Source organism: Procambarus clarkii, chromosome 9 (genome assembly GCF_040958095.1).
Source record: "Procambarus clarkii isolate CNS0578487 chromosome 9, FALCON_Pclarkii_2.0, whole genome shotgun sequence".
NCBI classification, from domain to species: domain Eukaryota; kingdom Metazoa; phylum Arthropoda; class Malacostraca; order Decapoda; family Cambaridae; genus Procambarus; species Procambarus clarkii.
Genome location: NC_091158.1, coordinates 28,350,909 through 28,378,268, shown reverse-complemented (window position 1 = coordinate 28,378,268; position 27,360 = coordinate 28,350,909). Strand labels below are relative to the sequence as shown.

The 27,360-nt window shown below is 42.0% G+C and overlaps 1 protein-coding gene across 1 annotated transcript in view; it reads right to left on the bottom strand.

Annotated features, from left to right (window-relative positions):
- The window catches only part of LOC123766095 (uncharacterized), a 902,969-nt gene that overhangs the window by 721,913 nt on the left and 153,696 nt on the right, over positions 1 to 27,360 (bottom strand). The window contains exon 3 of the mRNA XM_069321294.1: positions 8,628 to 8,833. Within this exon, the coding sequence (XP_069177395.1) occupies positions 8,628 to 8,833 (206 nt within the window). The remainder of the gene's footprint in view (positions 1 to 8,627; positions 8,834 to 27,360) is intronic.

The window sequence follows — 27,360 nt, the reverse complement described above, 5'->3', positions numbered from 1 at the left end:
CTTACTAGAATTTAAATGCCTCTGGTGCCACCTTGTGCCATAGGGCAGTGGAAACCTTGATATCCTGGGATATTGATATTTCTTTCAGTCCTGGTGAGTGTTTCTTGAAGTAGAACAATATCAATGCTGTCCTTGAGAAGCACTGCTCTGAGTGTTTGTGCTTTGCTGTTGAATCCTTGAATATTCCATTGTATAATTTTGAGATTGTCAATTTTTCCGTTATAGAGGAATCATTGAGTCCATGGTTTTTACAGTACTGATTTTCCCGACCGTTTGTGTCTTCTTGACTGGAGTGGAGACTTTTTTCTTGGTGGGTGAGGAGACTCCTGGTTAGGTTGAAGCGTCTTTGCTACATCCAGCTACTGGGGCATTTGATGATGTAGGGATCATCATTTCTGCTTGGGAGGTCTTGGAGGCAATAGCAGGTATATTCGTTTTGCTGCCCTGATCTATTATGTTGCTGTTGCCTTGTGGAGTAGTACTTCTTTGTTTCCCCCAGTTGTTGGAGGCCCTGTTCTTGCTCAGAATAGAAGGATTTGGTGCATCAGACTGTTGCTGATATTCATTTATTCGGACTTGCAGACGAGTATACCACTGGCTTTTTACCGAGGGTCTGGTCGATTGTGGTCTAGAAGTTGTGACTTTGGGTTGCTGGGTTGATCCGAAAGCTAGTATTCTTTTTATCCTTTCTGGACATCGTTTGTTCCAGGCGTGATGTGTATCCCCGCAGTTCGGGCATTTTGCTTTCGTTTGTTTGCCTTCTTTGTGCAGATTCTTGCATATGTCGGTATTGTGGAGCTCGCTGCATACACCACATCGTTCTGGGCCTCTGCAGTCATCTTTATGGTGGCCAAAGCGCTGACATCTATAACAGTGCATGGGTTCTGGATTGTTCAGCCTTAGACTGAATTGACCATAGATCCCAACACTCAGAGTGTTGATGCGAGGTCCTTTTATTGTTACGAGGACCTGTCTTGTTTCTACATTGTTGTACTTACATCTTTCTGCCATTGTGATATTTGGACATTCTAAGAGTCAGAAAGAATGTCCAGGTAGAGAGAGTCCAGGTATGGCTGTCCAAGAGTTATTATTCTTCATACTGGTGTTGTGTTGACTACATTTATAGGTAATGTTTATGCCATTTCCCCATACCCACATGTGAAGTCCATTTCAAGTGATCCAATTCCGTCATCATGTTACAGTAGCGTAAGAATGTTTAACACCGGGAGATTTCCTGGTATAGGATATTGTGGAGTGTTACCAGTGTATGTTTATTACAAGTGCATTGTGTTTTCCTAGTCTGTGACAAGTGTAATTTAAATATATGCATAGCTGACCGGTTTAATGTAATTTGGTGGATTGGTGGTGAAGAGTGATAGGGAGCCGGTCGGCCGAGCAGACAGCACACTGGGCTTGTGATCCTGTGGTCCCGGGTTCGATCCCGGGCGCCGGCAAGAAACAATGGGCAGAGTTTCTTTCACCTTATGCCCCTGTTACCTAGCAGTAAAATAGGTACCTGGGTGTTAATCAGCTGTCACGGGCTGCTTCCTGGGGGTGGAGGCCTGGTCGAGGACTGGGCTGCGGGGACACTAAAAGCCCCAAAATCATCTCAAGATAACCTCAAGAAGCCGCTGTCGGGAGTGACAGCTCTGTCGAGGAGCTTAGATTCATGGCAGCAAATATTGTTGATTAGGAGAGTGATCATCTCCTTAGTGTTCCACATAGCGTTTAATAGCAGAGAGCTACAGGTAAGGTCAGTGGGCACGAAATATAACTATAGTGTCACGAAGCTGAGTGTTTTATTACTGTGTTTTCAGTAATTGTCATTGCAACGGGTTGCAATTGGTTGGGTCATGATTCTAATTGAGTTATTAAATAACCGAATGTTGTGTTACTGTGACTTGGGTGAACTCGTCCGTGTGACGAGTTCTGGCTGTAAATTTGGTTGTCATCGGAGTCAAGGATTCAGTGAGCGTTAATTGAGTAGGGTTTGAGGAAATGAAAATTCCCTCAGCTAGTTTTTCTAGTTTTCTAGATTAGGCTAGAGTCACTTTAGGACTCTAGACAAGAAGTTTTCAAACTACATGCACTTGTGTGGTGTTGGATGAAAGCTTATGCTAAGGACCATTGTTTAAGACTAGGCAGAGGTCTGTGACTGGTCTGTAGAGAGAGTTAAATCATTTATCCTGTTTTCTGTGAAATGGGCTTGGAGAGAGTGAGTGTGGTATGAGAGGGTACTTCACTAGCCAACGGTTTTAGAGGTGGGGGGACAGAGGGGTGAACGTCGCCTCCCCCACCCTGTGAGGTATGACGCCACACTCCTAGGCCTCCCCCTCCTTGTGACGTCATGGGACGCCTCATGGTGAGGGCGTCTGTGATTGGTCTAGGCACCTCAGCTTCATGGTGAGTTTTAGGCGCTAAAGGAGGTGATTGAGAATGGCACAATAGGCTGTGCCGGCTTTGTGCTGATTGGTCAAGACAAGGTGGGGGGAAGACAAGCATTTGAGTTTCCCTATGCCCGCCAAATCTTCAGTTTGAGCTGGGCGGCGAGCTGAGGACAAGGTGTCCCTGGGTGGGGCTGGTGTCTGCCACCTCCACCACCGTTAATCGCTGTGTCGTCCTTATTTAACGGACAATTGGCCTTCCAGTGTAATTGTGGTGAGATTGGAGGCCCCTGTTGGACTTTAAATTCCACTTTGCTGTGTCCGCCATGTGGTGACGCCGGCCATTATCACACCCTGTGTACGAGCGAGGTATGCTCTGGTATGATGTGGGTGTGGGTGCTCTCCCATCCACGTTGTGTATACCTGTGGCCGCCAGCCAGCCAGCCTGACGCAAACCCCAATGTGCGCGCCGCACCACTCCGTGGCCAGACACCGTGGGGCCACGTGATGGCCACACCCTGGCCACCCGCCTTGTGGGCCACCCTGGCCACCCCACAGGCCGCCCCACGCGCCAGCTCATCCCGGGTGGGGCGCTGTGACGGCCCGCGCTACTCCGTGGCCACCCTTTAGGGCCATGCGGTGGCCACCCTTTAGGGCCACGCGGTGGCCACATGTCTTGGCCACCTTCTTGGGCCACGCTTGGCCACATGCCCTAGTCACACCCTAGGGCCACACCTAGTCACCTTGTCGATGCACGTGGGAGCTAGCTAGGTGTTCTTCATCAAGTGAGGTAGTGACCGGGGAAATTAATGTAATGAGAGGGGAAATCGTGAGTACACAATAATATTGTCATAGTGTCTCAGGACTGTTATTAATTTCGGTAACAGCTGTGTGGTCCCATAGCGCCTGCCAGGCGAGGGAAGCAGCTGAGAGACAGCTGTCTGTACTGACGTCCAGGTGACTGTTTGTGATGCACCTGGAGATGGATGTTTACACAGTACCAAATGTAGAAGTATATAGATATATGTTGTGTGTAGACTGACTCAAGTATGTAACCGGTCAGTGTAGAGATTTACTATGTAAGTGATCCCAGTCTGTCGATTCTATATAGTCGTTCAGAGTCTAGATTAATGCCATGTTGCCGCATGTTAATTATATCATTGCAGAGGTAGGCAGGCCAGTGTTGCAGGGTTATCAGTGGACACCCTGAGGTCTGTATAATTATGTATAATTTATATAGTGATACAATTTTCATTGATTAAGTGAATGCCATTTCCATGTGTTTTCATTTGCATGTATTACACGGTGTTGTGTGGTGAGTCAGTAAATGTGATTGCTGACTGATTGCCTAATGATGTCATTTGCATGTGGGGGTATGCTGACGGCATCATTATGTTGCAGGTTTGGGCAGTGTTGTTTCAGGTATACGTTATATTACAGCCCTAGGAGCTGTGTTGTTGATGTAAGGAGGTCCCTTTCATTATTCAGGGGAATTCACAGTACATAATGAGAGCAAGCAATTGATTAGTTATAGCCTAATTATGAGAATTAGTGCCAGCTGTCCGCGTAGCGACGGTGTTTCATTTTAACGCAAATTGTTTTGCTGAAGTAGTGATTGCACACAATAGTCTCTTGCAACTGTTGCAAGATTAGAGGGGCAGTAATGTAGATTTACCTTTGTTGTTGCCAAACCATGTGTCGTTACTGTGTGGGTACAGTAATTTACGTGTTGCAGAAGCTGCAGCCGTATGTGGGCTGTTCATTTATGTTGCTATCCACTGTAAGTGTGACCTATGTAACCTGGGGTTACTTTGTATTCTTTAAGTTGTGTTGATGACTTAAGGAATCAGTGAGAGTTAATTAAGGGGAATTAACTTTATAAGGGGTTGCACATTACTTGATGAGTGTGAGGGCTGTTAAGGGGAACAGTGTTGAGCTTGTTGAGATACGTTTCAGGTGCAATGAATTGTCCGTGTGACAACTAATTGACCACTCTAGCTAATTATGTAATTAGCATTCTTCATGAGTTCACATAGTGGGAGGAACTGTCAGAGTCTGTCAGTATTTGTGTTAACGTAATTTGCTTGAGACTAATTACCTTTCTGGGGTATAGCGATTAGTGGCTCATGTTAATTAGTGGAGTAATTAACGTCGAAGTTCTTGATGACTCGGTAAAGCGAGGTCATGGAGCCAGCATAACTCGTTATATTAATCATATCCTGTCTGATGACAGTGGATTAAGATGCACTCTTGTTAATTAGTGGAGTAATTAGCACCTCGTCCATGAATTCACAGTGTTTGATGAGACCTGCTTAGGCAGTGCGGAGTGAGACGTATTTATGTATGATTAATTATCGGTCCTGGTGACAGTTAATTAATTGCTCGGAGTTAATTAGGGTAATTGACACTCATTAAAGTAAATTTTGACATAGACTGTTGAGAAGCTACCAAGTTAGTGGTAGGCTTAGTTAACGTAACTCGATTGGGATTTAATTAGTTGTCAGTTTGACATTAATTAGGAATTACTCACTGACTGCTTGCAAGGAGTCAAGTGTGATGTAATGTAAGAGACTTTGAGTTATTGTTAACAAGATGACTTGTGTTAAGAGAGACAAGTGTTGATGATTAACGTAGAAGTACTTTGTTGCTGACTGCTGTGATCAGTCAATTAACGTAATTAATCACACAATCAATCTTGTAATTGATTAAGACAATTTCGTTTGTTTATCGTCTGGTGACGAGAGTAAAGTAATTTGGGGATTACTGGAGCTGTGTCTCAGAATCCCACCTTGCCTGACTTTGTTTACTGTTTACAGTGCAACTTCTTGCAGGGAGTTGCAAAGAGTGTTCACATTAGGTTGTGATAGGGGGAGTCACTGTTGGACTACTCGCCTAGTTACGGGGGTCTCGCCTGTTATGGTTGGAGGACCCGTAAGACTGTGATTATAGTATCTGGTCACCGTGAAGCCGTGACAATATTGATTGCAAGCTTGTGTCATCAGTGGGCATCATTGTTCAGTTAGTTCATGTACTCAGCCCGAAGTGTCAGCAAGATGGAGACTGCTGTCATTTCTCGAGGGGCTGTTGAACAGCTGTGTTGCAAGTGCCACTGGATGGACATTAACGTAACGAGTCACTCACTGTGGTGTAACTTAGGCTTGTGAATATTTTTTAGTTTGCAATATTGCGTGGTCAGTGGGCACACCTGTGTTCAGGTTAGGTCAGTGGGCACACCTGTGTTCAGGTCAGGTCAGTGGGCACACTTGTGTTCAGGTCAGGTCAGTGTGCACACCTGTGTTCAGGTTAGGTCAGTGTGCAGCCGCACAGCAATGGACCGGAGTCATTGCTATTGTAGCTGTTTGTTATAGTGCCACTGGATGGTCATTAACGTAACGTTAACTCGATGTTGTAGTAGTTTAGTCTCTTGTTTAATATATTTTATAGAAAACGGTCTTTGATGTCAACCCTTCAACCATTCTTTTCCACCCATGTTCTGCTGTATAAGATTGTGCAATGTGATCATTCTTTTAATGACGGCTGTTCTTGGGAATTCGAATTCCAATTCATAGCGCCACATCAAATACAATTATTTGATTGTGAGAACCCGTTGGTTACCCTTTATTGGTTTTAACGTCCTGTTTAACTAGGAGGAGCCAGCGGCCTATTGTGGACAGGTTTTCACCCCTGGTGGTGGAGGCCTGGCGGTTTGCTCCCACTTTCCCTTTTTCTATTAGCCTCCTGCCTAGAGTAGAAATATCTGCCGTGTGCAGTTCTTTATGCTTGAGGTCCACCTCCTAATGGAGGTAGGCGTAGAACAAATCTCACATCTAGATTTGTTTTCGTTAATTATCTTTCCATGGGACGGCTGATTGGTCGGTCAAAGAATTGGGTCCAATCAGCCACTTGAGGTGAAGTCAGACAGTGGTGTAGGAATTCCGGGAGGGCGGAAGGCTTACATTAAGTAACTGCATGTTGCAAATTATCTGTCAGTTGGACAGGTAATTAAGGGTTCATGGAAGTCACAGTAGTTAACTCCAATCATGGTTTGATCGACTCACACGAAGACTACATTGTTTGCATTAACGTAACGTCTGTTATTAAGTATCTGTCAGGAGAGATAATATTGATTGACTTTTTGGAGAGTAAAGTCATTAATAAGATACGTAGACGTAGTGATTAGTTATCGGTCTGTGGGATATTTAACCAGTCACCTGTGTTAATTGGGGTATAATAGTACCCCAGAGGAAATTCACTTCACTGATGTTATAACTGTTGAGCCAGTGTTGAGAATAACGTATTCGTATATGATTAATTATCGATCTGTGAGATAGTAATTAATTGTTCAAGGCGGTTAAGGGTAATTGCAATCCTCAAAGTACTTTGGATATAGAATTATAGTAAACTATCGAGTGGGAGATAATATCCGATAACGTAACTCTTGCTGGGATTAATTAGCTGTCCGTAGTACAGTAATTTAGGGGATTACTCACTGAATGCTTGACGGGTCAAGTGTCTGTGTAAATTCTGATTTACGAGTTGGGACAGTTGACCTGTCTGTAGGAGACAAGATTAAGTTAACGTAAGAGTTGTTGCTGACTGCTGTTGGCAGTGAATTAACGTAATTGTCACTATTAGTATTAACGTAATCAATTAGTCATTGATTGTTGACCGTCCAAGAGACGAAATGTTAACGTAAGAATCTAATAGGAAGGGTTGCTGAACATGCCAGTAACACCACTAGTCTTTGTTGTATCATTGAAGGTTATTAGTTTGATTGCATTGCAACTGCGTTGTAGGGGAAGGGGGGGGGGCTGCAAAGAGCGTAAAGTAACTGATAGGAGGTTACTGGAGACTTACACACAGAAATCACAAAAGCGTGATGCATCAAATGTAAGACGTAAGGCAGCATCAGACGTAAGGCAGAGTCTGGGATCCTCTCGGACGTAGGTTCGAATCCTCGTCACGGCCCTTGTGGATTTGTTCATTTACTTGTCTTGTCTCTTGTCTTTGTCTTGTCATTGTTAGACTTGTCTCCTAACCTACCTTGTTGTTGTTGCAATTTGTGATTATAGACTTAGTATCTTACTGCTTGATTGCATCCTCTGTGGCCACTCAGTACTGTTCAAGTTCATTTATCCAGCACAACGTGATTACAGGTAGGATCCTGTGGTTATACTTGGGGCTGGTGTCTAGCTATTGTAAAGGTGTCACAGTAAGGATTTCAAGTAACGTCATTGATATTTTTCTTGTTGTAGTAGTTAGTACTTGTTAAATAAATTGTATTGTTAAGTTGAATGCTGTCTTTTGTTACACCACCACACTATTAATGATTTACATATGTTCTGCCACGCTACCTGAGGTTATTGCTATTAATCTGAGAATGCTTCTTGAGCCTCGGGCTGAATTCATAGCATCACACGTCAATATATATTGTTGTGGGAACCCGTGACCTACCTGTTAAATTACCTTCAGCCAATGAAGGAGGTCGACGGCTCAGTGATAAGGATCTTAAACTTTTGAGGTCTCGGCATTTACTCGCACCTCATAATTTTTCTATGGACTCTAGAGTGGGGAATGAAATACTAACTACACTTAATGTGTTACCTAAGCAGTCCCTTCCGCTGGAAGCCAATCTAGACTTTCAATTTAAAGTTAACGAATGTGCTTGAATCATTCAAGAAAAATATCACAATGGGCACAATTGATAAACTATAACTGTGTCATGGGTTTTAGTGGTAAACTACAACTAGGTCCTTGGCACAGGTGGTAAACTATAACAGGATCATGGGCACAAGTGGTAAACTATAACTGGGTTATGAACACAAGTGGAAACTATAACTGTGTCATGGGCAAAAGTTGTAAGCTACAACTTGGTCATGAGCACAAGTGGTAATCTATAACTGGGTCATGGGTACAAGTGGTAAACTATAAATGGGTCATGGGCGCAAGTGGTAAACTATAAATGGGTCATGGGCGCAAGTGGTAAACTATAACTGGGTCATGGGCAAAAGTTGTAAGCTACAACTTGGTCATGGGCACAAGTGGTAATCTATATCTGGGTCATGGGTACAAGTGGTAAACTATAACTGGGTCATGGGCAAAAGTGGTAAAGTACAACTTGGTCATGGGCACAAGTGGAAAACTATGAATAGATCATGAATATAAGTTGCAAATTAAAATTAGAGCATAGACACAAGTTGTAAAATATGACTAGGTCATGGGCACAAGAACTTCACTACTCACCCGCTGCCAGTCGCTGAAGAAGGTCTCCCTAAGCGCCACTCTGAGCCGACAGGGGGACTCCCTGGTGATGGCAGCGAGGCCCTCCAGTGTGGCCCTCCTGCTGGAGGTGGTGGGCTTTAGGGAGCCGGAGTCCAGTCTCAGGTCCCACCAGCCCCCCAAGGAGTACCTCCAGGTCTCACCCAGGGGGAAGTGCGCCAAGCCGCTCCCTGAACAAGGGTAAACATTCGGTAGTGGAACAGTTTGCATTAATGATTATAATTATTGTTTTGAATACACAGATGCAGATACAGATTACACAAATAATGGCAGATGCAGTTTAATACAGACAAATGTAAGGTTTTGAGGCTTACAACATTTTCCTATTCTGATTTAACCCCATTAAACTAATTCTTTGTTTCCTTTGGTATAGGCATGCCCTAATCTAACTAAATATAGTATCCTCAATACAATGAGCCTGTATCTTTTTAATCAGTCTTTCATGTGACACTGTATCATCATCACTGGTTTGTGATGTTGTTTACAGTCAAGGTACACAACATCACAAACCTTACCACTGTCAACTGCCTCAACTATGCTGCAATAATATGATATCAAATTTGTTAAACGTGAACGGTCATTTGTAAAACTATGTTGTGAATCATTTAATATTTTATGTTTTTCAAGATGAAGAAGAAAGGTATTTGCAATTATCGAGTCAAGTAACTTTCCCGCAAGAGACATTAGGCTAATTGGCCGATAGTTTGATGCAAGTGATCTATCTCCTTTCTTAAAAATTGGTACCACATTAGCAACCTTCCATGACTCTGGAACTCTGCCTCACTCTAATGATTTATTAAATATGGTAGACAATATCTCACAAAGCTCCTCTTTGCATTCTTTAAGCACCATGACAAACACTTCATCCGGCCCTGGGGATTTATTTGCCTTCAGTTTCACTATTTGTTTAATAACTCTCCCCTGGTAACTGTTAAACTAGTCAACCTACCCTCATCCCCACCACATAGACTTGTCTGGCTGAAGGCATAATGTTAACGTCCTCTACAGTAAAGACAGATATAACATATTTATTATAAATACGACTCATCTTGATTTTGATTGTTGTTAGTTTATTGTACATCCCATACCAATCCTGTGAGCGGTAGTGCAAACAAGCATTACAGAGGGCACAAAAGGTCTTTATCAGACCTCATCTTAGATTATTACTTAAACAATTTCATCTATCCTTCACACCTTATAGTTACAATGTCATGTAGTTACAGAGAAAGTGCTATTTCAAGAGCTATATATTTACAGTAAATCATTATACATTAATGGTAGGTCTTATCGCTAATACATAATAGTTTGACCAATGGAGATATTACAGAGTCATGGGGTAGCTTCTGTTTATTATTAATCTTCACAATACACTACTTGTTTCTTAATCTTATATGTCGTTCATCTACTGGAAGCGAAATATGGATACAGTGCAAGGATTTCAGGTAATTTATCCATGGTAATAAGAAAATAATAATTAACTTAGGGTATATTACACTAACAGTAGAACTCTAAGAAACAAAATAAACGAATTAAATGCTCATGTCTGTACAGAAATAATAAATAGATATTATTGCACTTACCGAAACGTGGATGAATGTAGAAAATAGATAACTATTTGCTGAATATCAAATAAAAGGATTTAAACTATTTCACATACATAGATATATTAGACGAGGAGGGGGAGTAGCCATATATGTTAGGGACAATTTGAAATGTAGTCTCAAAGAAGGAATCAAAACTGAGCAGCACACAGAAACTATTTGGATAGAATTAAACGAAAGAGCAAATAATCTTATAATATGAATTATATACAGGCCACCAAACTTAAACAGGATAGAAGCAAAGTACCTATGGGATGAAATATCTAGAGCATTTAGGTCTAGCAGTATTTGTGTCATGGGTGACTTTAATTTCAGTGGAATAAATTGGTCTAACAGAACAGGGAATAATGAAGCAGAAGATTTTCTAGAATTAATTGACGATTGCTTTCTTAGCCAACACATTAAGGAACCAACGCGGGAAAATTCAGATTTAGCTACTCAGAACGAAGTGTCCATGTAGCACGGACTATAGTGAGCCCGTAATTGAGTTCGGTTATTCGCCATAACCTTGTTTCAGTGATGTTTGGGTCTAAGTTTAAAATGGAGGAGAGGTTTCCTCCTTTTTCCCTGTTTATTTATCACTTCTGTTTTAGTGCACTGGTTTTAGTCTTGTTTTATTAACATTATCTTGAAGGCGGATGTTGATGAAGAATGCTCACTAGTGAGTCCCATTCCTCAACAGCTTTTCTAATCATTGTAGTCGCGGTGGAATGTGCATATAATGCAGCTGCTGTCGTTGGATTAATGTTGAGTTTGATGCGCAGGGTTTCAGTAGCTTCACATTCCAGTAAGTAGTGCAATAGCGGCGCCTCTGCCTCAGTTTCACAGATGTGACACTCTTTAACTATTGGGTTCATTATCTCCCAGCAGCACTTGTACCCAAGTCTGAGTCTGTGTATGGCTACTGCAATGTCTCTGGATATCTTTTTGCCAGGCTTGAAAGAGTAGTAAAAATTGGCTTGTTCGTACCATATCGCAGTGGATCTTCCTTCCGCTACTTTGGCTCTGTGGCGACTTTTGATAGTTGAGAATATTTTCTTCTTGATTTGCTCCTTAATCTGTGAGAAACTTGGAGGTATTTGAACTTGTACAACAGGTAGAGCAGTGGCAGTTTTTGCTAGTGAGTCTGCCTTTTCATTACCATCTATGCCAATGTGACCTGGTATCCAATTTAGGGTGATTGACAGCCCTCGATTATGGGCATCTTTTTCTATATGTTGAATTTCTGTGAGGAGTTGTATATTATCTCTGTGCTGACTGGATAACAATGCCTGGAGCGAAGATTTAGAGTCTGTATGAATGATGACATCATGTAAATTATTCTGTTTGCAATGTTGAGCACCTGCTATTCATACTCCATTAAGCTTCATAGTTGTTAGTGTAAACTGCTGCCCCGGCAGAACCTCTTTCTTGATCAACTGATCCGTCTGTGAAGATGTGAGTCGTTGTGGGTCTAGAGATAGTTTCCATTTGTTGCTCTATTACTTCTTTGAGCCTCTGCGGGTCCCATGCTGATTTTTTAACTGGTAATCCTTCAATGATTATCTTTAGATTCGATTCTTCCCATGGAGGAGGCTGCCGAAACTGTTGATATGGTCTATCTTCCCCTTTGTTTTTAATGGCCCATTTCAGGTCCACTTTCTCTAGAATCTTGACCAGATTATCCATCCATGAGCTTGCTCTATATTGAAGATTTTTCTGAATGTATATCTGTATACTGTCTTAGATTGATAGTCTGCCAGTTGTTCCAATAAGTTTTGCTGTTATGGTGGCTATCCTTTGTTTCATCCTGTTTTCTAATGCTGGTAAATTTGTTTCCATCCTAAGGTTCTCTCTACGCGTCCATATAGGTGCTCCAAGCATTGTTCTCAGAGCATCATTTTGAGATACTTCCAGTTTCTCCCATTGGTTATCACTGAGGGATGTAAGAGCAGGAGCAGCATAGTCAATGAGTGACCTAACTGCTTGAACGTAGTACATTTTGAGTACTGGTAGAGATGCACCCTCTCTCAGACTGGTCAGGGAGCGCAAAGCTGAGTTTCTGGCTTTACAGCATTGCCAAAGATATTCAATTTCTTGAGTGAATTTCAACTGGTTGTCTATTATGACTCCTAGGTATTGAAAAGAGGTAACCCACTCAATTTCTTGTCCTTGTATTGCGAGTCTGATGTCTTGAGTTCTCATTTTAACGGTCATTGCTTTTGTTTTATTGCTGTTTATTTTCACTGCTATGCGTTCCGCTTCCCTGCTGATAATATCTAGGTATTTTTGTGCGTGGTTCCTTGCACCTTTGCCATTGATGATGACCACAAAGTCGTCTGCGTAGTTAAGCAGTTTAGCTTTTGGTAGCTTGAGCTTCATGAAGTGTTCCATGAGACAGTTGAAGAGGAAGGGGCTTAGTATCCCTCCCTGCGGAGTTCCATTTTCCAGCCTCATTGAGGTGGATGTTTTTCTTTGGAATTTGACTTTAGCTTCTCTGTTAAGCAGGCTTCCTTTGGCAAAGGCAAGAGCATGTCCTTTGATTTCCTTTTCCACAAGGCAGCACAGTGTAGCTGGAGCACTGGCTAACTCGAAGGCTTTTTCAAGGTCTAGAAAAATAAGGATTCCAGGTTCGTCATTGATTTGATCCAGGAGGGAGGTAAGGCATTCTGTGGTTCCAACACCTTTTCTGTAAGCAAACATATTTTGGTGTAGTGGATTGGCTTTCCATTCAGTTCGATTAAGGGCCATTCTTTCTGCAGTTTTGGCCAGACAGCTTGTTAATGAGATGGGTCTTGGATTTCCTGGGTCTTTAGGTTTTGTAATGGGAACTATAATTGCACTGTTCCAAGAGAGTGGTCGAGTTCTTGTCACCCATACTCTGTTGATGAGACTCAAGAAGGCTTCTTTGCCCTTTTCTCCTAGCTTGGCTAGCATGTTGTAAGTGATTTTGTCCTCGCCTGGAGCTGGATTTTTAGTTTTCGTTGTAGCACTTCTGAGTTCTTTCAGATTGAAAGGTTGGTCTAGTTCGTCAGGTAATGCTAAAGCATCATCTATTTTTTTCCATCTTGCTGCTTGAAGTCTTTGTTGGTGAGTCAAGAGTTGCTTGAGGAAGTTGAGCGGAACTGGCTCTTGAAGCAAATAGATTTGCTAGCCTTTCTACTTCTTGCTCTGGATGAACATGGTGCGGCGGAGCAGGAGGCGATTTTCCTTTAGCCTTGTTGATCTGCCTCCAGATGTCGCCCAAGGATGTATGCTGATTTAGCTTGACACACCACTCGAGCCATTTTTCTTATCTGATATTTGCTGTTTCTTCGTGTACATGATCTCGGACAGCTCTAAGAAGTCCTAGATTAGCTTCGGTTCTATCTCTTCTGAAATTCTTTCGTGCACGATTTAGTCTGTTATGTAGCTCTTTGATCCTATCACAGTAATACCAATGGTCCTTGTGTTGTTGGGTAATTGTTTTCCTCTTGGGGATGGCGAGATTTGCTGCTCTATGTATTGCATTTACTAAATCTTTTTCCATTTCTTCGGTGTTGTCAGGAGGAGTGTAGTTTTGGTGCCAAGTTTCGAGAGCTTCTTGAAACTTCGTCCAATCTGCTTTGATGTTGCAGATCCCATCCGGGCTCGGGAGCTGGAGGTCTAGGAGGTAGTGCTATATTAATAACTTTTTGTAGCAAAGTTGTCACTGGTCAGAACATGATCAACTGACCAATGACACAACTCATAAATACTAGTGGAAACAAATGTGAGATCCAACTTTCCCCCACCAGTGTGGGTTGGTTCCGTCGAATTAAGCAGACTGATTTCTGGCACTTCATCCAAAAGGTGTTCAATATGTCTTCCGTTGGCGTCGGTTCTTGGTGAATCAGGTAGTAATTCACTATGAACGTTGAAGTCACCAGAGATGATAGTAGGTGTAGTGACTGCTATTTCAAAGATTGCTGAGAGATCCATGTCGCGTTCTCTATGGCTCTTGTATACATTGAAGATGGACAGCATTGAGTTCCTCATAGTGAGATTAACTCCCATAATTTCGACGTTCTCGACACAGTTGGGCAGGTCTGTGATTGCCGTGGCATTGATATGATTTCTTACTAGAATTTAAATGCCTCTGGTGCCACCATGTGCCATAGGGCAGTGGAAACCTTGATATCCTGGGATATTGATATTTCTTTCAGTCCTGGTGAGTGTTTCTTGAAGTAGAACAATATCAATGCTATCCTTGAGAAGCACTGCTCTGAGTGTTTGTGCTTTGTGCAAATCAACAACCTGGTTACGGAGTCACCCGGAGTCAGTCAGGTGCAGTCACAGTGAGGGGTTGTGTTAGCTGGAGCTCCAATTGTAGTAACATTATTATAACAATAATGGAAAGATTAGTGAAAGAATTGATGAATCTAGTTGGAACTCTGAGAGTAGAGATGGATTCCCTACGGGAGGAGGTACGACAGCTGAAACAACTTCGTTAAGAAACGAAGGAGGAGATCAATATTAACAAGACCTCGTCGTGGAAAGTCGTTAAGGATAGGGGGGGCTTAAGAAGACCTTGACAAGGCCGTCTTCAGACGCCCTCTGGACTTCAAATTAATTTGCCGTGTTGGAAAACGAGTGCTGTGGTGAGCCTGCAGTTCACTCGCAAGTGAAATCAACGAAGAGCAACCAAGCACAGGCCCCTCAAAGTGCTCAGAAAGTTAAGGAGGTACCTAAGCGAATTCTGGTTGTGGGAGATTCCCAGGTGAGGTATTTAGACAACACGTTTTGTGCCAGAGATAAGGAGAACAGGTTAAGGGTTTGCTATCCGGGGGCTTGAATTGGAGATATTGTTGACAACATGAAAGATATTATGACGGGAAATGGGAACAAACCCATTATTTGTATTAGTGCAGGGGGTAATGATGTTGGACGAGTTAGGAGTGAGGAACTGACACAGAAATTTAACAAAGTCATAGAGTTAGTTAGGAGCAAGGTAGGAATCCCGATCATATGTGGCATTCTTCCAAGAAAGAGCGTTGGGAATGAATGGTTGTCGAGGGCACTTTGTGTCAATTGCCGGCTGGAAAGATATTGCAAATCAAATGCAATATCTTTCCTAGACAACTGGGAATACTTCGGTGGAAGAAATGAAATGTATACACGTGATGGGGTGCATCTATCGAGGGCTGGGGTTGTTGCTGTTGCGAACTCGTTGGAACCAGTGGTTAGAGGCACTTGTTTGGGTTTAAATTGTTAGTAGATGGTGGTATGGGAATTGATAGGGAGGGAGGAGGTAATAAAAGTATATGTTTGTTGGAGAAACAAATTGGCAAAATGATCAAGGAAAGAGAAGGACCTCAAAATAACAATTCACTTAGGGTATATTACACTAAAGTAGAAGTCTAAGAAACAAAATAAACGAGTTAAATGCTCTTGTCTGTACAGAAACAATAGATATTATTGCACTTACCGAAAAGTGGATGAATGTAGAAAAAAGAAAACTATTAGTTGAATATAAAATAAATGGATTTAAACTATTTCACATACATAGATATATTAGACGAGGAGGGGGGAGTAGCCATATATGTTAGGGACAATTTGAAATGTAGTCTCAAAGAAGGAATCAAAACTGAGCCGCATATAGAAACTATTTGGATAGAATTAAACAAAAGAGCAAATAATCTTATAATAGGAGTTCTAAACAGGCCACCAACTTAAACAGGATGGAAGCAAAGCACCTATGGAATGAAATATCTAGAGCATCTAGGTCTAGCAGTATTTGCGTCATGGGTGCTTTTAATTTCAATGGAATAAATTTGTCTAACTGAACAGGGAATAATGAAACAGAAGATTTTCTAGTATTAATTGACGATTGCTTTCTTAGCTAACACATTAAGAAACCAACGCGGAAAAATAATACTTTAGATTTAGTGTTAACTAACACGGGAACACAAATTAATGACATCGAAATAGGGAGTGAGCTAGGGAACAGTGATCACAAAGAAATCAGATTTAGCATAGAATGGAACAGACCTGTAGGAGAAAATTCTGTTAAGTCCCAGATTTTCGAAAAGCTGATTTTAATAGCTTAAGAAATTTTTTGGGTCAAATAGATTGGAAAGTCTTGGGTATGGGGTGTTGGCCGGTCTTAGAGCGAGACATGAACCCAGCGATAGGTGACGTAAAAGGGGATTTCGATGTGGATTCAAAATATAATTTATTTAAGAATATTTTAAGCAAAGCTCAGGAATGTAGTATACTATACAAATTGAATAGATAGAATACCAATGACCCAAAGTGGATAACAAAAAGGATATGAAGAACCTGACTGAAGCAGTCAGTCAGGTGAAGTCACAGTGAGAGGTTGTGTTAACCGGAGCTCCTGAGTGTTGTTATATTATCATAGCAATATGGAAGTTGTAGTTAAGGACCTGGTGACTCTAGTGGGAGCCCTGAGGACAGAGTTGGACTCTCTGCGGGAGGAGGTGCGTCAGCTGAAAGAACAACGAGAAGTAACGAAGGAGGAGACCAGTAGGAAAGGGACCTCGTCTTGGAGAGTTGTGAAAGACAGGGGCCTTAAGAAGACTTTGATAAAGCCGCCTTCAAACGCCATAGCAACTTCTAATTCATTTGACGTTTTGGAGGACGAGTGCTGTGGTGAGACTGCGGATCGCGCAAAAGGGAAAGCAACGAAGAGAAAGGAAGCGCAGGCCCCTCAGAAAGTAAAGGAAGTACCTAAGCAAACATTAGTTGTGGGAGATTCCCAGATAAGGTATTTGGATAGAGCGTTTTGTGCTAGAGATAGGGGGAACAGGTTAAGGGTTTGCTATCCCGGAGCTGGCATTGGTGATATTATAAACAACATGAATGATATTATGGCTGGTAATGGGAACAATCCCATTATTTGCATTAGCGTGGGAGGAAATGATGTTGGTCGAGTTAGGAGTGAGGAACTGATTCAGAGGTATAAAACAGCCATAGAATTAGTTAGAAGCAAGGGAGGAATCCCGATCATATGTGGCATTCTTCCAAGAAAGGGAGTGGGAAATGAATGGATATCGAGGGCACTTGGTGTCAATTGCCGGCTGGAAAGATATTGCAAATCAAATGCAATATCTTTCATAGACAACTGGGAACACTTCTATGGAAAAAATGAAATGTATGCTCGTGATGGGGTGCATCTATCGAGAGCTGGGGTTGTTGCTGTTGCGAACTCGTTGGAAGAAGTGGTTAGAGGTGTTTGTTTGGGTTTAAACTGTTAGTAGATAGAGGTATGGGAATTGATTTAGAGGAAGGAGGTAATAAAAGTATGTGTTTGTGGGAGAAAGGCATTGGCAAAACGATCAGGGAAAGAGAAGGTCCGCAAAATAACAATTCACTTAGGGTATATTACACTAACAGTAGAAGTCTAAGAAATAAAATTAACGAATTAAATGCTCTTGTCTGCACAGAAAAAATAGATATTATTGCACTTACCGAAACGTGGATGAATGTAGAAAATAGAGAACTATTAGCTGAATATCAAATATATGGATTTAAACTATTTCACTCAGATAGATATATTAGACGAGGAGGTGGAGTAGCCATATATGTTAGGGACAATTTGAAATGTAGTCTCAAAGAGGGAATCAAAACAGAGCCACACACAGAAACTATTTGGATAGAATTAAACGAAAAAGCAAATAATATTATAATAGGAGTAATATATAGGCCACCAAATTTAGACAGAATGGAAGCAAAGCACCTATGGGATGAAATATCTAGAGCATCTAGATCTAACAGTATTTATGTCATGGGTGACTCTAATTTTAGCGGAATAAACTGGTTGAACAAAACAGGGAATAGTGAAGCAGAAGATTTTCTAGAATTAATTGACGATTGCTTTCTTACGCAACACATTAAGGAACCAACACGGGAAAATAATATTTTAGATTTAGTGTTAACTAACAGGGAAACGCAAATTAATGACATCGAAATAGGGAGTGAGCTAGGGAGCAGTGATCACAAAGAAATCAGATTTAGCATAGAATGGAATAGACCAGTAGGAGAAAATTCTGTTAAAGTGCCAGATTTTCGAAAAGCTGATTTTAATAGCCTAAGAAATTTTTTGGGTCAAATTGATTGGAAAGTCTTGGGTATGGGGTGTGGGCCGGTCTTGGAGCGAGACATGAACCCAGCGATAGGTGACTTTATTGGGGATTTCGATGTGGATTCAATATATAACTTATTTAAGAATATTCTAAACAAAGCACAGGAACGTAGTATACCATACAAATTGAATAGATCGAATACTAATGACCCAAAGTGGATAACAAAGAATTTGAAGAACCTTATAGGTAAAAAGAGAGCTTGGTACAAAAGGATTAAAAATGGGGAGGTCACTTTAGAACAGGAATTCGTACAACTGGTTAGAAATGTTAAAAAAGAGATAAGGAAAGCAAAAAGAAACTATGAAGTTCGCATAGCAGGGCAAGCAAAGACAAATCCTAAAGGGTTTTTTCAGTTATATCGTACTAAGACTAGGGAAAGGATAGGTCCATTAAAAACTGAGACAGGTCAAATAACAGATAGTGATGAAGAGATGAGTAGTATTTTTAATAAATATTTTGTATCTGTATTTACTAAAGAGGAACTTAACAATATGCCTTCAGCCGAACAAGTCTATGTGGGTGGGGACGAGGACAGGTTGACGAGTTTAGCAGTTACCAGGGAGGATGTTCTTAAACAAATAGTAAAACTCAAACCAAACAAATCCCCAGGGCCGGATGAAGTGTTTGCCAGGGTGCTTAAAGAATGCAAAGAGGAGCTTTGTGACCCACTGTCAACCATATTTAATAAATCAATAGAGTCAGGCAGAGTGCCAGAGTTTTGGAAAGTTGCTAATGTGATACCAGTTTTTAAGAAAGGAGATAGATCACTTGCGTCTAACTATCGACCAATTAGCCTAACGTCTATTGTGGGAAAGTTACTCGAATCTATAATAGCAAATAAAATTCGTCTTCATCTTGAAAAACATAAATTAATAATTGAGTCGCAACATGGTTTTATAAATGGCCGTTCATGTTTAACAAATTTGTTATCTTTTTATTCTAGCATTGTTGAGGCAGTTGATAGTGGTAAGGATTGCGATGTTGTATACCTTGACTTTAGCAAAGCTTTTGATACAGTGCCACATGAAAGACTGATTAAAAAGATAGAGTCTCATGGTATTGGGGGTGCTATATTAAGCTGGATTAGGGCATGGCTATACCAAAGGAAACAGAGAGTTAGTATAAATGGAATCAAGTCAGAGTGGGAAAATGTTGTAAGTGGAGTGCCTCAAGGCTCTGTCCTGGGACCTCTGTTGTTTATAATATATATAAATGATTTAGATTCAGGTTTGAGTAGCAACATTTGCAAATTTGCCGATGATACGAAAATCGGTAGGGAAATTAATTCGGAGGAGGACTCACTATCACTTCAAGTTGATCTAGATAGGGTTTTGAAATGGTCAAAGGATTGGCAGATGCAGTTTAATGCTGATAAATGTAAAGTTCTGAGGTTAGGTAATGATGATAGAGTTACAAGATACGAGCTAGATGGTGTTGTGATTGCGAAGTCGGATTGCGAAAGGGATCTGGGAGTTATGATTAGTAAGAATTTAAAACAAAAGGATCAATGCATAAATGTTCGTAATAAGGCAAATCGGACACTTGGATTTATTAATCGCAGCGTTAGTAACAAGACACCTGGTGTGGTTCTCAAGCTATATCTTGCTCTAGTTAGGCCCCATTTAGATTATGCAGTTCAGTTTTGGTCGCCATATTATAGAATGGATATAAATTCACTTGAACGTGTCCAGCGTAGGATGACTAAGTTAATTCCCCAAATTAGAAATCTTTCATATGAAGAAAGATTAACAAAGCTTAAGTTGCATTCACTGGAAAGGCGAAGAGTTAGGGGTGACATGATAGAGGTTTACAAGTTGATGAATGGACAAAACCGGGGGGATATTAATAGGGTATTAAAAGTATCAACACAGGACAGAACACGAAACAATGGGTATAAATTGGATAAGTTTAGATTTAGGAAAGACTTGGGTAAATACTGGTTCAGTAACAGGGTTGTTGATTTGTGGAACCAATTGCCGCGTAACATTGTGGAGGTGGGGTCCCTCGATTGTTTCAAGCGCGGGTTGGACAAGTATATGAGTGGGATTGGGTGGTTATAGAATAGGAGCTGCCTCGTATGGGCCAATAGGCCTTCTGCAGTTACCTTTGTTCTTATGTACCAATTTTTAAGAAAGGAGATAGATCACTTGCGTCAAACTATTGACCAATTAGTCTAACGTCTATTGTGGGAAAGTTACCTGAATCGATAATTGCAAATACAATTCGTTTTTATCTTGAAGAACATAAATTAATAAATGAGTCCCAACATGGTTTTACAAATATGGCCGTTCATATATAACAAATTTGCTATCTTTTTATTCCAGCATAATTGAGGCAGTTGATAGTGGTAAGGATTGTGATGTTGTGTACCTTGACTTTAGCAAAGCTTTTGATACAGTGCCACATGAAAAACTTATTAAAAAAATAGAGGCTTATGGTATTGGGGGTGCTATATTAAGTTGGATTAGGGCATGGCTATTCCAAAGGAAACTCAGAGTTAGTATAAATGGGGTTAAGTTAGAGTGGGATAATGTTGTTAGTGGAGTGCCTCAAGGCTCTGTCCTGAGACCTTTGTTGGTTATAATATATATAAATGATTTAGATTCAGGTTTGAGTAGCAACATTTGCAAATTTGCAGATGATACAAAAATCGGCAGGGAAATTAACACGGAAGAAGACTCACTATCACTTCAAGTTGATCTGAATTGGGTTTTGAAATAGTCAAAAGATTGGCAGATGCAGTTTAATGCTGATAAATGTAAAGTTTTGAGGCTAGGTAATGATGATGTAGTTACAAGATAGGAGCTTGATGGTGTTGAGATTGCAAAAGGGATCTGGGAGTTATGATTAGTAAGAATTTAAAACAAAAGGATCAATGCATGAATGTTCGTAATAAGGCAAATAGGACACTGAGATTTATTAATCGAAGCGTTAGTAACAAGACACCTGGTATGGTTCTTCAGCTATATCTTGCTCTTGTTTGGCCTCATTTAGATTATGCAGTTCAGTTTTGGTCGCCATATTATAGAATGAATATAAATTCACTTAAACGTGTCTAGTGTAGGATGACTAAGTTAAATCCCCAAACTAGAAATCTTTCATATGAATAAAGATTAACAAAGCTTAAATTGCATTCACTAGAAAGGCGAAGAGTTAGGGGTGACGTGATAGAAGCTTACAAGTGGAAGAACGGACATAACAAAGGGGATATTAATAGGGTATTAAAAGTATCAACACAAGACAGAACACGAAACAATGGGTATAAATTGGATAAGTTTAGATTTAGGAAAGACTTGGGTAAATACTGGTTCGGTAACAGGGTTGTTGATTTGTGGAACCAATTACCGTGTAACTTCTTGAGGTTATCTTGAGATGATTTCGGGGCTTTTAGTGTCCCCGCGGCTTAGTCCTCGACCAGGTCTCCACCCCCAGGAGAAGCCCGTGACAGCTGACTAACACCCAGGTACCTATTTTACTGCAAGGTAACAGGGGCATAGGGTGAAAGAATCTCTGCCCATTGTTTCTCGCCAGCGCCCGGGATCGAACCCGGGACCACAGGATCACAAGTCCAGTGTGCTGTCCGCTTGGCCGACCGGCTTTCCAACATGGTGGAGGTGGGATCCCTCGAATGTTTCAAGCGAGGGATGGACGTGTATATGAGTGTGACTGGGTGGTTATAAATAGGAGCTGGCTCGTACAGAGCTGCCCCCTTTCGGTAGGACAACGATTCCCCTGCTTCAGGGGGGCGTGCATAAACTCGGGAATCACCAGATCAGGCGGAAGTGGCAGCACCCGGAGCTGGGCGGCAGTAGTCGTATAACGAGGTAAGGCAGAGCGAAGCGAGGCAGAAGACATAGAAGAAGCGGACGCAGGCCTCCGAGACGGCCCCGCCACTGGACGCACATGAGAAGATGACGAAGGCCGCCGAGACGGCAACCCCACACCCGACACCGCAGGAGACGCGGTAGAGACGGTCGGAGACAGGAGAAGCGGCAAACCCGCCTCCGATAAACTAGGGGACGAAACTGGGGGCACAGAACCCCCAGAGCGAGCAGTCTTCTTTAACACCACCACCAGGTCACAACGCTCACCAGCAGGAGGAACCCCCCCCCCCCCCCACGCAGAACCGGAACCATCCGACACAGGCGACGCACAGGAAGCAACCTCCACAGGCACCTCACCAGAGGAAACACTGACACTGGCAGCCGCAGGCACATGGACCTCCGCCACCACCGAAGAATGCAACCCAACCAGAACCTCACCGCCATCGCCGGAAGATCCATGGTCATCGAAATCTCCCACATCAGCCCAGGCAGAAGAAGAACGCCGGGAACGCTTGGGCTCTTGCCGCACATCATCAGATCCAGAGGCCGACCCAGAGACACGGGCATCACAAGCCGTGCAAACCGACACTCTCCGCAGGACGGCAGCATCCTCAACCACATGGGGTACCAAGCTGGGCACAGAAGGAGGCCCTGTATCCACCCCAGCACCCAGCACAGCCGAGACACATGTCGAGGGCACAGGGGCATGCGCAGCAGGTGGAGAAGACGGAGGCGACGTACAGAGATCTACCGTAAGACCCACGGGACCATCAGGGACACCAACGGGAGCAGGCTGAACATCTGAAGGCGCCACAACCCCTGGAAGAGGGGCCACCACAGCAGGAGACGTGTCGAGAGCCACAGGGGGGCCACCAGCAGCCAATGGGATGGACACATCCCCACCCTTCGAATCCTCCTCCACAGGGAGCGGCGGAAATCATCATCCCGGAAGTGGTTCACGGGGGCGACAGCAGCCTCAGAACACCCGGCAGCCTGATACCCCACCAGGCCACACCGAAAACATGTCCGCGGTTGATGGGAATAATACACCCAAACATAATATCCGAGGAGCCGGATGGAGAATGGAATGTCCGCCCTCAGGCGCATCCCCAGAGTCCGAATGTTCGTACGTAAGCCCTGGAACTTCCCTGAGGAAAGCTTGTGCAGCCTCACAAGAGATCCCCCCCCCCCACATCACGGAGAGTCATCGACAAACACCAAAGCACCACTTGACAGCGAATGCAGGGAGGGCAGAAACACCCACACCCCCTGGCAAACAAAGCGGCAAGCCACCACCAACCGCCAGAGAGGTCAGGTGACACGTTCTCACTCCACGGTGACCAGAGGTCCAATCCCCTTTCTTAAAAATTGGTACCACATTAGCTACCTTTCATGACTCTGGCACTCTGCCTAACTCTATTAATTTATTAAATATGGTAGACAGTGGCTCGGAAAGCTCCTCTTTGCATTCTTTAAGCACCATGGCAAACACTTCATCCGGCCCTGGGGATTTGTTTGGATTTAGTTTTACTATTTGTTTAATTACGTCCTCCCTGGTAACTGCTAAACAAGTCAACCTGTCCTCTTCCCCACCCCCATAGACTTGTTCGGCTGAAGGCATATTGTTAAGTTCTTCATTAGTAAATACAGATATAAAATATTTATTAAAAATACTACTCATCTCCTCGTCATTATCCGTTATTTGACCTGTCTCAGTTTTTAATGGACCTATCCTTTCCCTAGTCTTAGTTCAATATAACTGAAAAAAACCTTTAGGATTTGTCTTTGCTTGCCCTACTATGCGAACTTCATAATTTCTTTTTGCTTTCCTTATCTCTTTTTTAACATTTCTAACCAGTTGTGCGAATTCCTGTTCTAAACTGACTTCCCCATTCTTAATCCTTTTGAACCACACTCTCTTTTTATCTATAAGGTTCTTCAAATCCTCTGTTATCCACTTTGGGTCATTGGTATTCGATCTATTCAATTTGTATGGTCTACTACGTTCCTGTGCATTGCTTAGAATATTCTTAAATAAGTTTATTTTGAATCCACATCGAAATCCCTTTTTACGTCACCTATCGCTGGGTTCATGTCTCGCACCAAGACCGGCCCTACCCCCATGCCCAAGACTTTCCAATCTATTTGACCCAAAAAATTTCTTAGGCTATTGACATCAGCTTTTCGAAAATCTGACACTTTAACAGAATTTTCTCCTACAGGTCTATTCCATTCTATGCTAAATCTGATTTCTTTGTGATCACTGTTCCCTAGCTCACTCCCTATTTCGATGTCATTAATTAGTGTTTCCCTATTAGTTAACACTAAATCTAAAGTATTATTTTCCCACGTTGGTTCCTTAATGTGTTGGCTAAGAAAGCAATCATCAATTAATTCTAGAAAATCTTCTGCTTCATTATTCCCTGTTCTGTTAGACCAATATATTCCATTGAAATTGAAGTCACCCATAACGCAAATACTACTAGATCTAGATGCTCTAGATATTTCATCCCATAGGTGCTTTGCTTCCATCCTGTTTAACTTTGGTGGCCTGTATATAACTCCTATTATAAGATTATTTGCTCTTTTGTTTAATTCTATCCAAATAGTTTCTGTATGTGGCTCAGTTTTGATTCCTTCTTTGAGACTACATTTCAAATTTTCCCTAACATATATGGTTACTCCCCCTCCTCATCTAATATATCTATCTGTGTGAAATACTTTAAATCCATTTATTTGATATTCAGCTAATAGTTCTCTTTTTTCTACATTCATCCACTTTTCGGTAAGTGCAAATATAACTATTTTTTCTGTACAGATAAGAGCATTTAACTCGTTATTTTGTTTCTTAGACTTCTACTGTTAGTGTAAAATACCCTAAGTGAATTGTTATTTTGAGGTCCTTCTCTTTCCCTGATCATTTTGCCAATTTGTTTCTCCAACAAACACATACCTTTATCACCTCCTCCCTCCCTATCAATTCCCATACCACTATCTACCAACAGTTTATACCCAAACAAATGCCTCTAATCACTGGTTCCAACGAGTTCGCAACAGCAACAACCCCAGCCCTCGATAGATGCACCCCATCACGAGCATACATTTAATTTCTTCCATAGAAGTGTTCCCAGTTGTCTATGAAAGATATTGCATTTTATTTGAAATATCTTTCCAGCCGGCAATTGACACCAAGTGCCCTCGACAACCATTCATTCCCAACGTACTTTCTTGGAAGAATGCCACATATGATCGGGATTCCTCCCTTGCTCCTAACTAATTCTATGGCTTTGTAAAATTTCTGTATCAGTTCCTCACTCCTAACTCGTCCAACATCATTACCCCCTGCACTAATACAAATAATGGGTTTGTTCCCATTTCCCGTCATAATATCTCTCATGTTGTCAACAATATCTCCAATTCCAGCTCCCGGACAGCAAACCCTTAACCTGCTTAACCTGTTCACCCTATCTCTGGCACAAAACGACCTGTCTAAATACCTCACCTGGGAATCACCCATAACCAAAATTCGCTTAGGTACCTCCTTAACTTTCTGAGCACTTTAAACCACTTTTGTAACCAAGCACTTTTGTAACCAAGTCTGAGTCTGTTTATGGCTACTGCAATGTCTTTGGATATCTTTTTGCCAGGCTTGAAAGAAGAGTAACCAGTAGCTTGTTCGTACCATATCACAGTGGATCTTCCTTCTGCTACTTTAGCTCTGTGGCGACTTTTGATAGTTGAGAATATTTTCTTCTTGATTTGCTCCTTAATCTGTGAAAAACTTGGAGGTATTTGAACCTGTAAAACAGGTAGAGCAGTGGCAGTTTTTGCTAGTGAGTCTGCCTTTTCATTACCATCTATGCCAATGTGACTCGGTATCCAATTTAGGGTGATTGACAGCCCTTGGTTATTGGCTTCTTTTCCTATATGTTGAATTTATGTGAGGAGTTGTATATTATCTCTGTGCTGACTGGATAACAATGCCTGGAGCGAAGATTTAGAGTCGGTATGAATGATGACATCATGTAAATTATTCTCAATTGTATAGTTTATTGCCTCCTTCAGGGCATATAATTCTGTTTGCAATGTTGAGCACCCACTATTCATACTCCAGTAAGCTTCATAGTTGTTAATGTAAACTGCTGCCCCAGCAGAACCTTTTTCTTGATCAACTGATCCGTCTGTGAAGATGTGAGTCGTTGAAGGTCTTGAGATGGTTTCCATTTGTTGCTCTATTACTTCCTTGGGCCTCTGCGGGTCCCATGCTGATTTTCTAACTGGTAATCCTTCAATGATTATCTTTAGATTCGATTCTTCCCATGGAGGAGGCTGCCGAAAGTGTTGATATGGTCTATCTTCCCCTTTGTTTTTGATGATCCATTTCAGGTCCACTTTCTATAGAATCTTGACTAGATTATCCATCCATGAGCTTGTTCTATATAGATTTTTTTTCTGAAAGGATTTCTGTATGCTGTCTTTGACAGTTTGCCGGTTGTTCCAAAAGGTTTTGCTGCTATGGTGGCTATCCTTTGTTGAATCCTGTTTTCTAATGCTAACCAGAAGCTATATATTGTGTGATATATAGTGGGAAGTGGGAGTGACCTAGTGCCTGACAGCGGAGTGAGGACCAACAAGGCCGACAGTGATGACAACAACGCGAAAGAAAACTTCATAAGTCATCTAGTTGTGCACTAGGCGGTTGATTGGGACTTGGCTGGTTGCCTCTTGAGTTAATCATACGGTGTACTGTGTTCTTTGAATACAATAATTAGTCGTGGATATAAGTTAAAAGACGAGAACGAATCTCAAGAGACAATATACAATCATCTGAGTACTAGTTTTCTCACAACTATATGTGATCACTTTACGCCTGCCACCGACTAAACACCCCCCCCCCCACACCCACACCCACACACACACACACGCACACACCCACACTATAGGTTAATAGGGCATGTATGGAAGCAACGGTATGGCTCTCAGTATGAAATTCTGAGAGCAGAGATGGATTCCCTACGGGAGGAGTTACGAAAGCTGAAACAACATCGTTAAGAAACGAAGGAGGAGACCAATATTAAAAAGACCTCGTCATGTAAAGTCATAAAGGACTGGGGGTCTAAAGAAGACCTTGACAAGGCCGACTACAGACGCCCTAAGGACTTCAAAT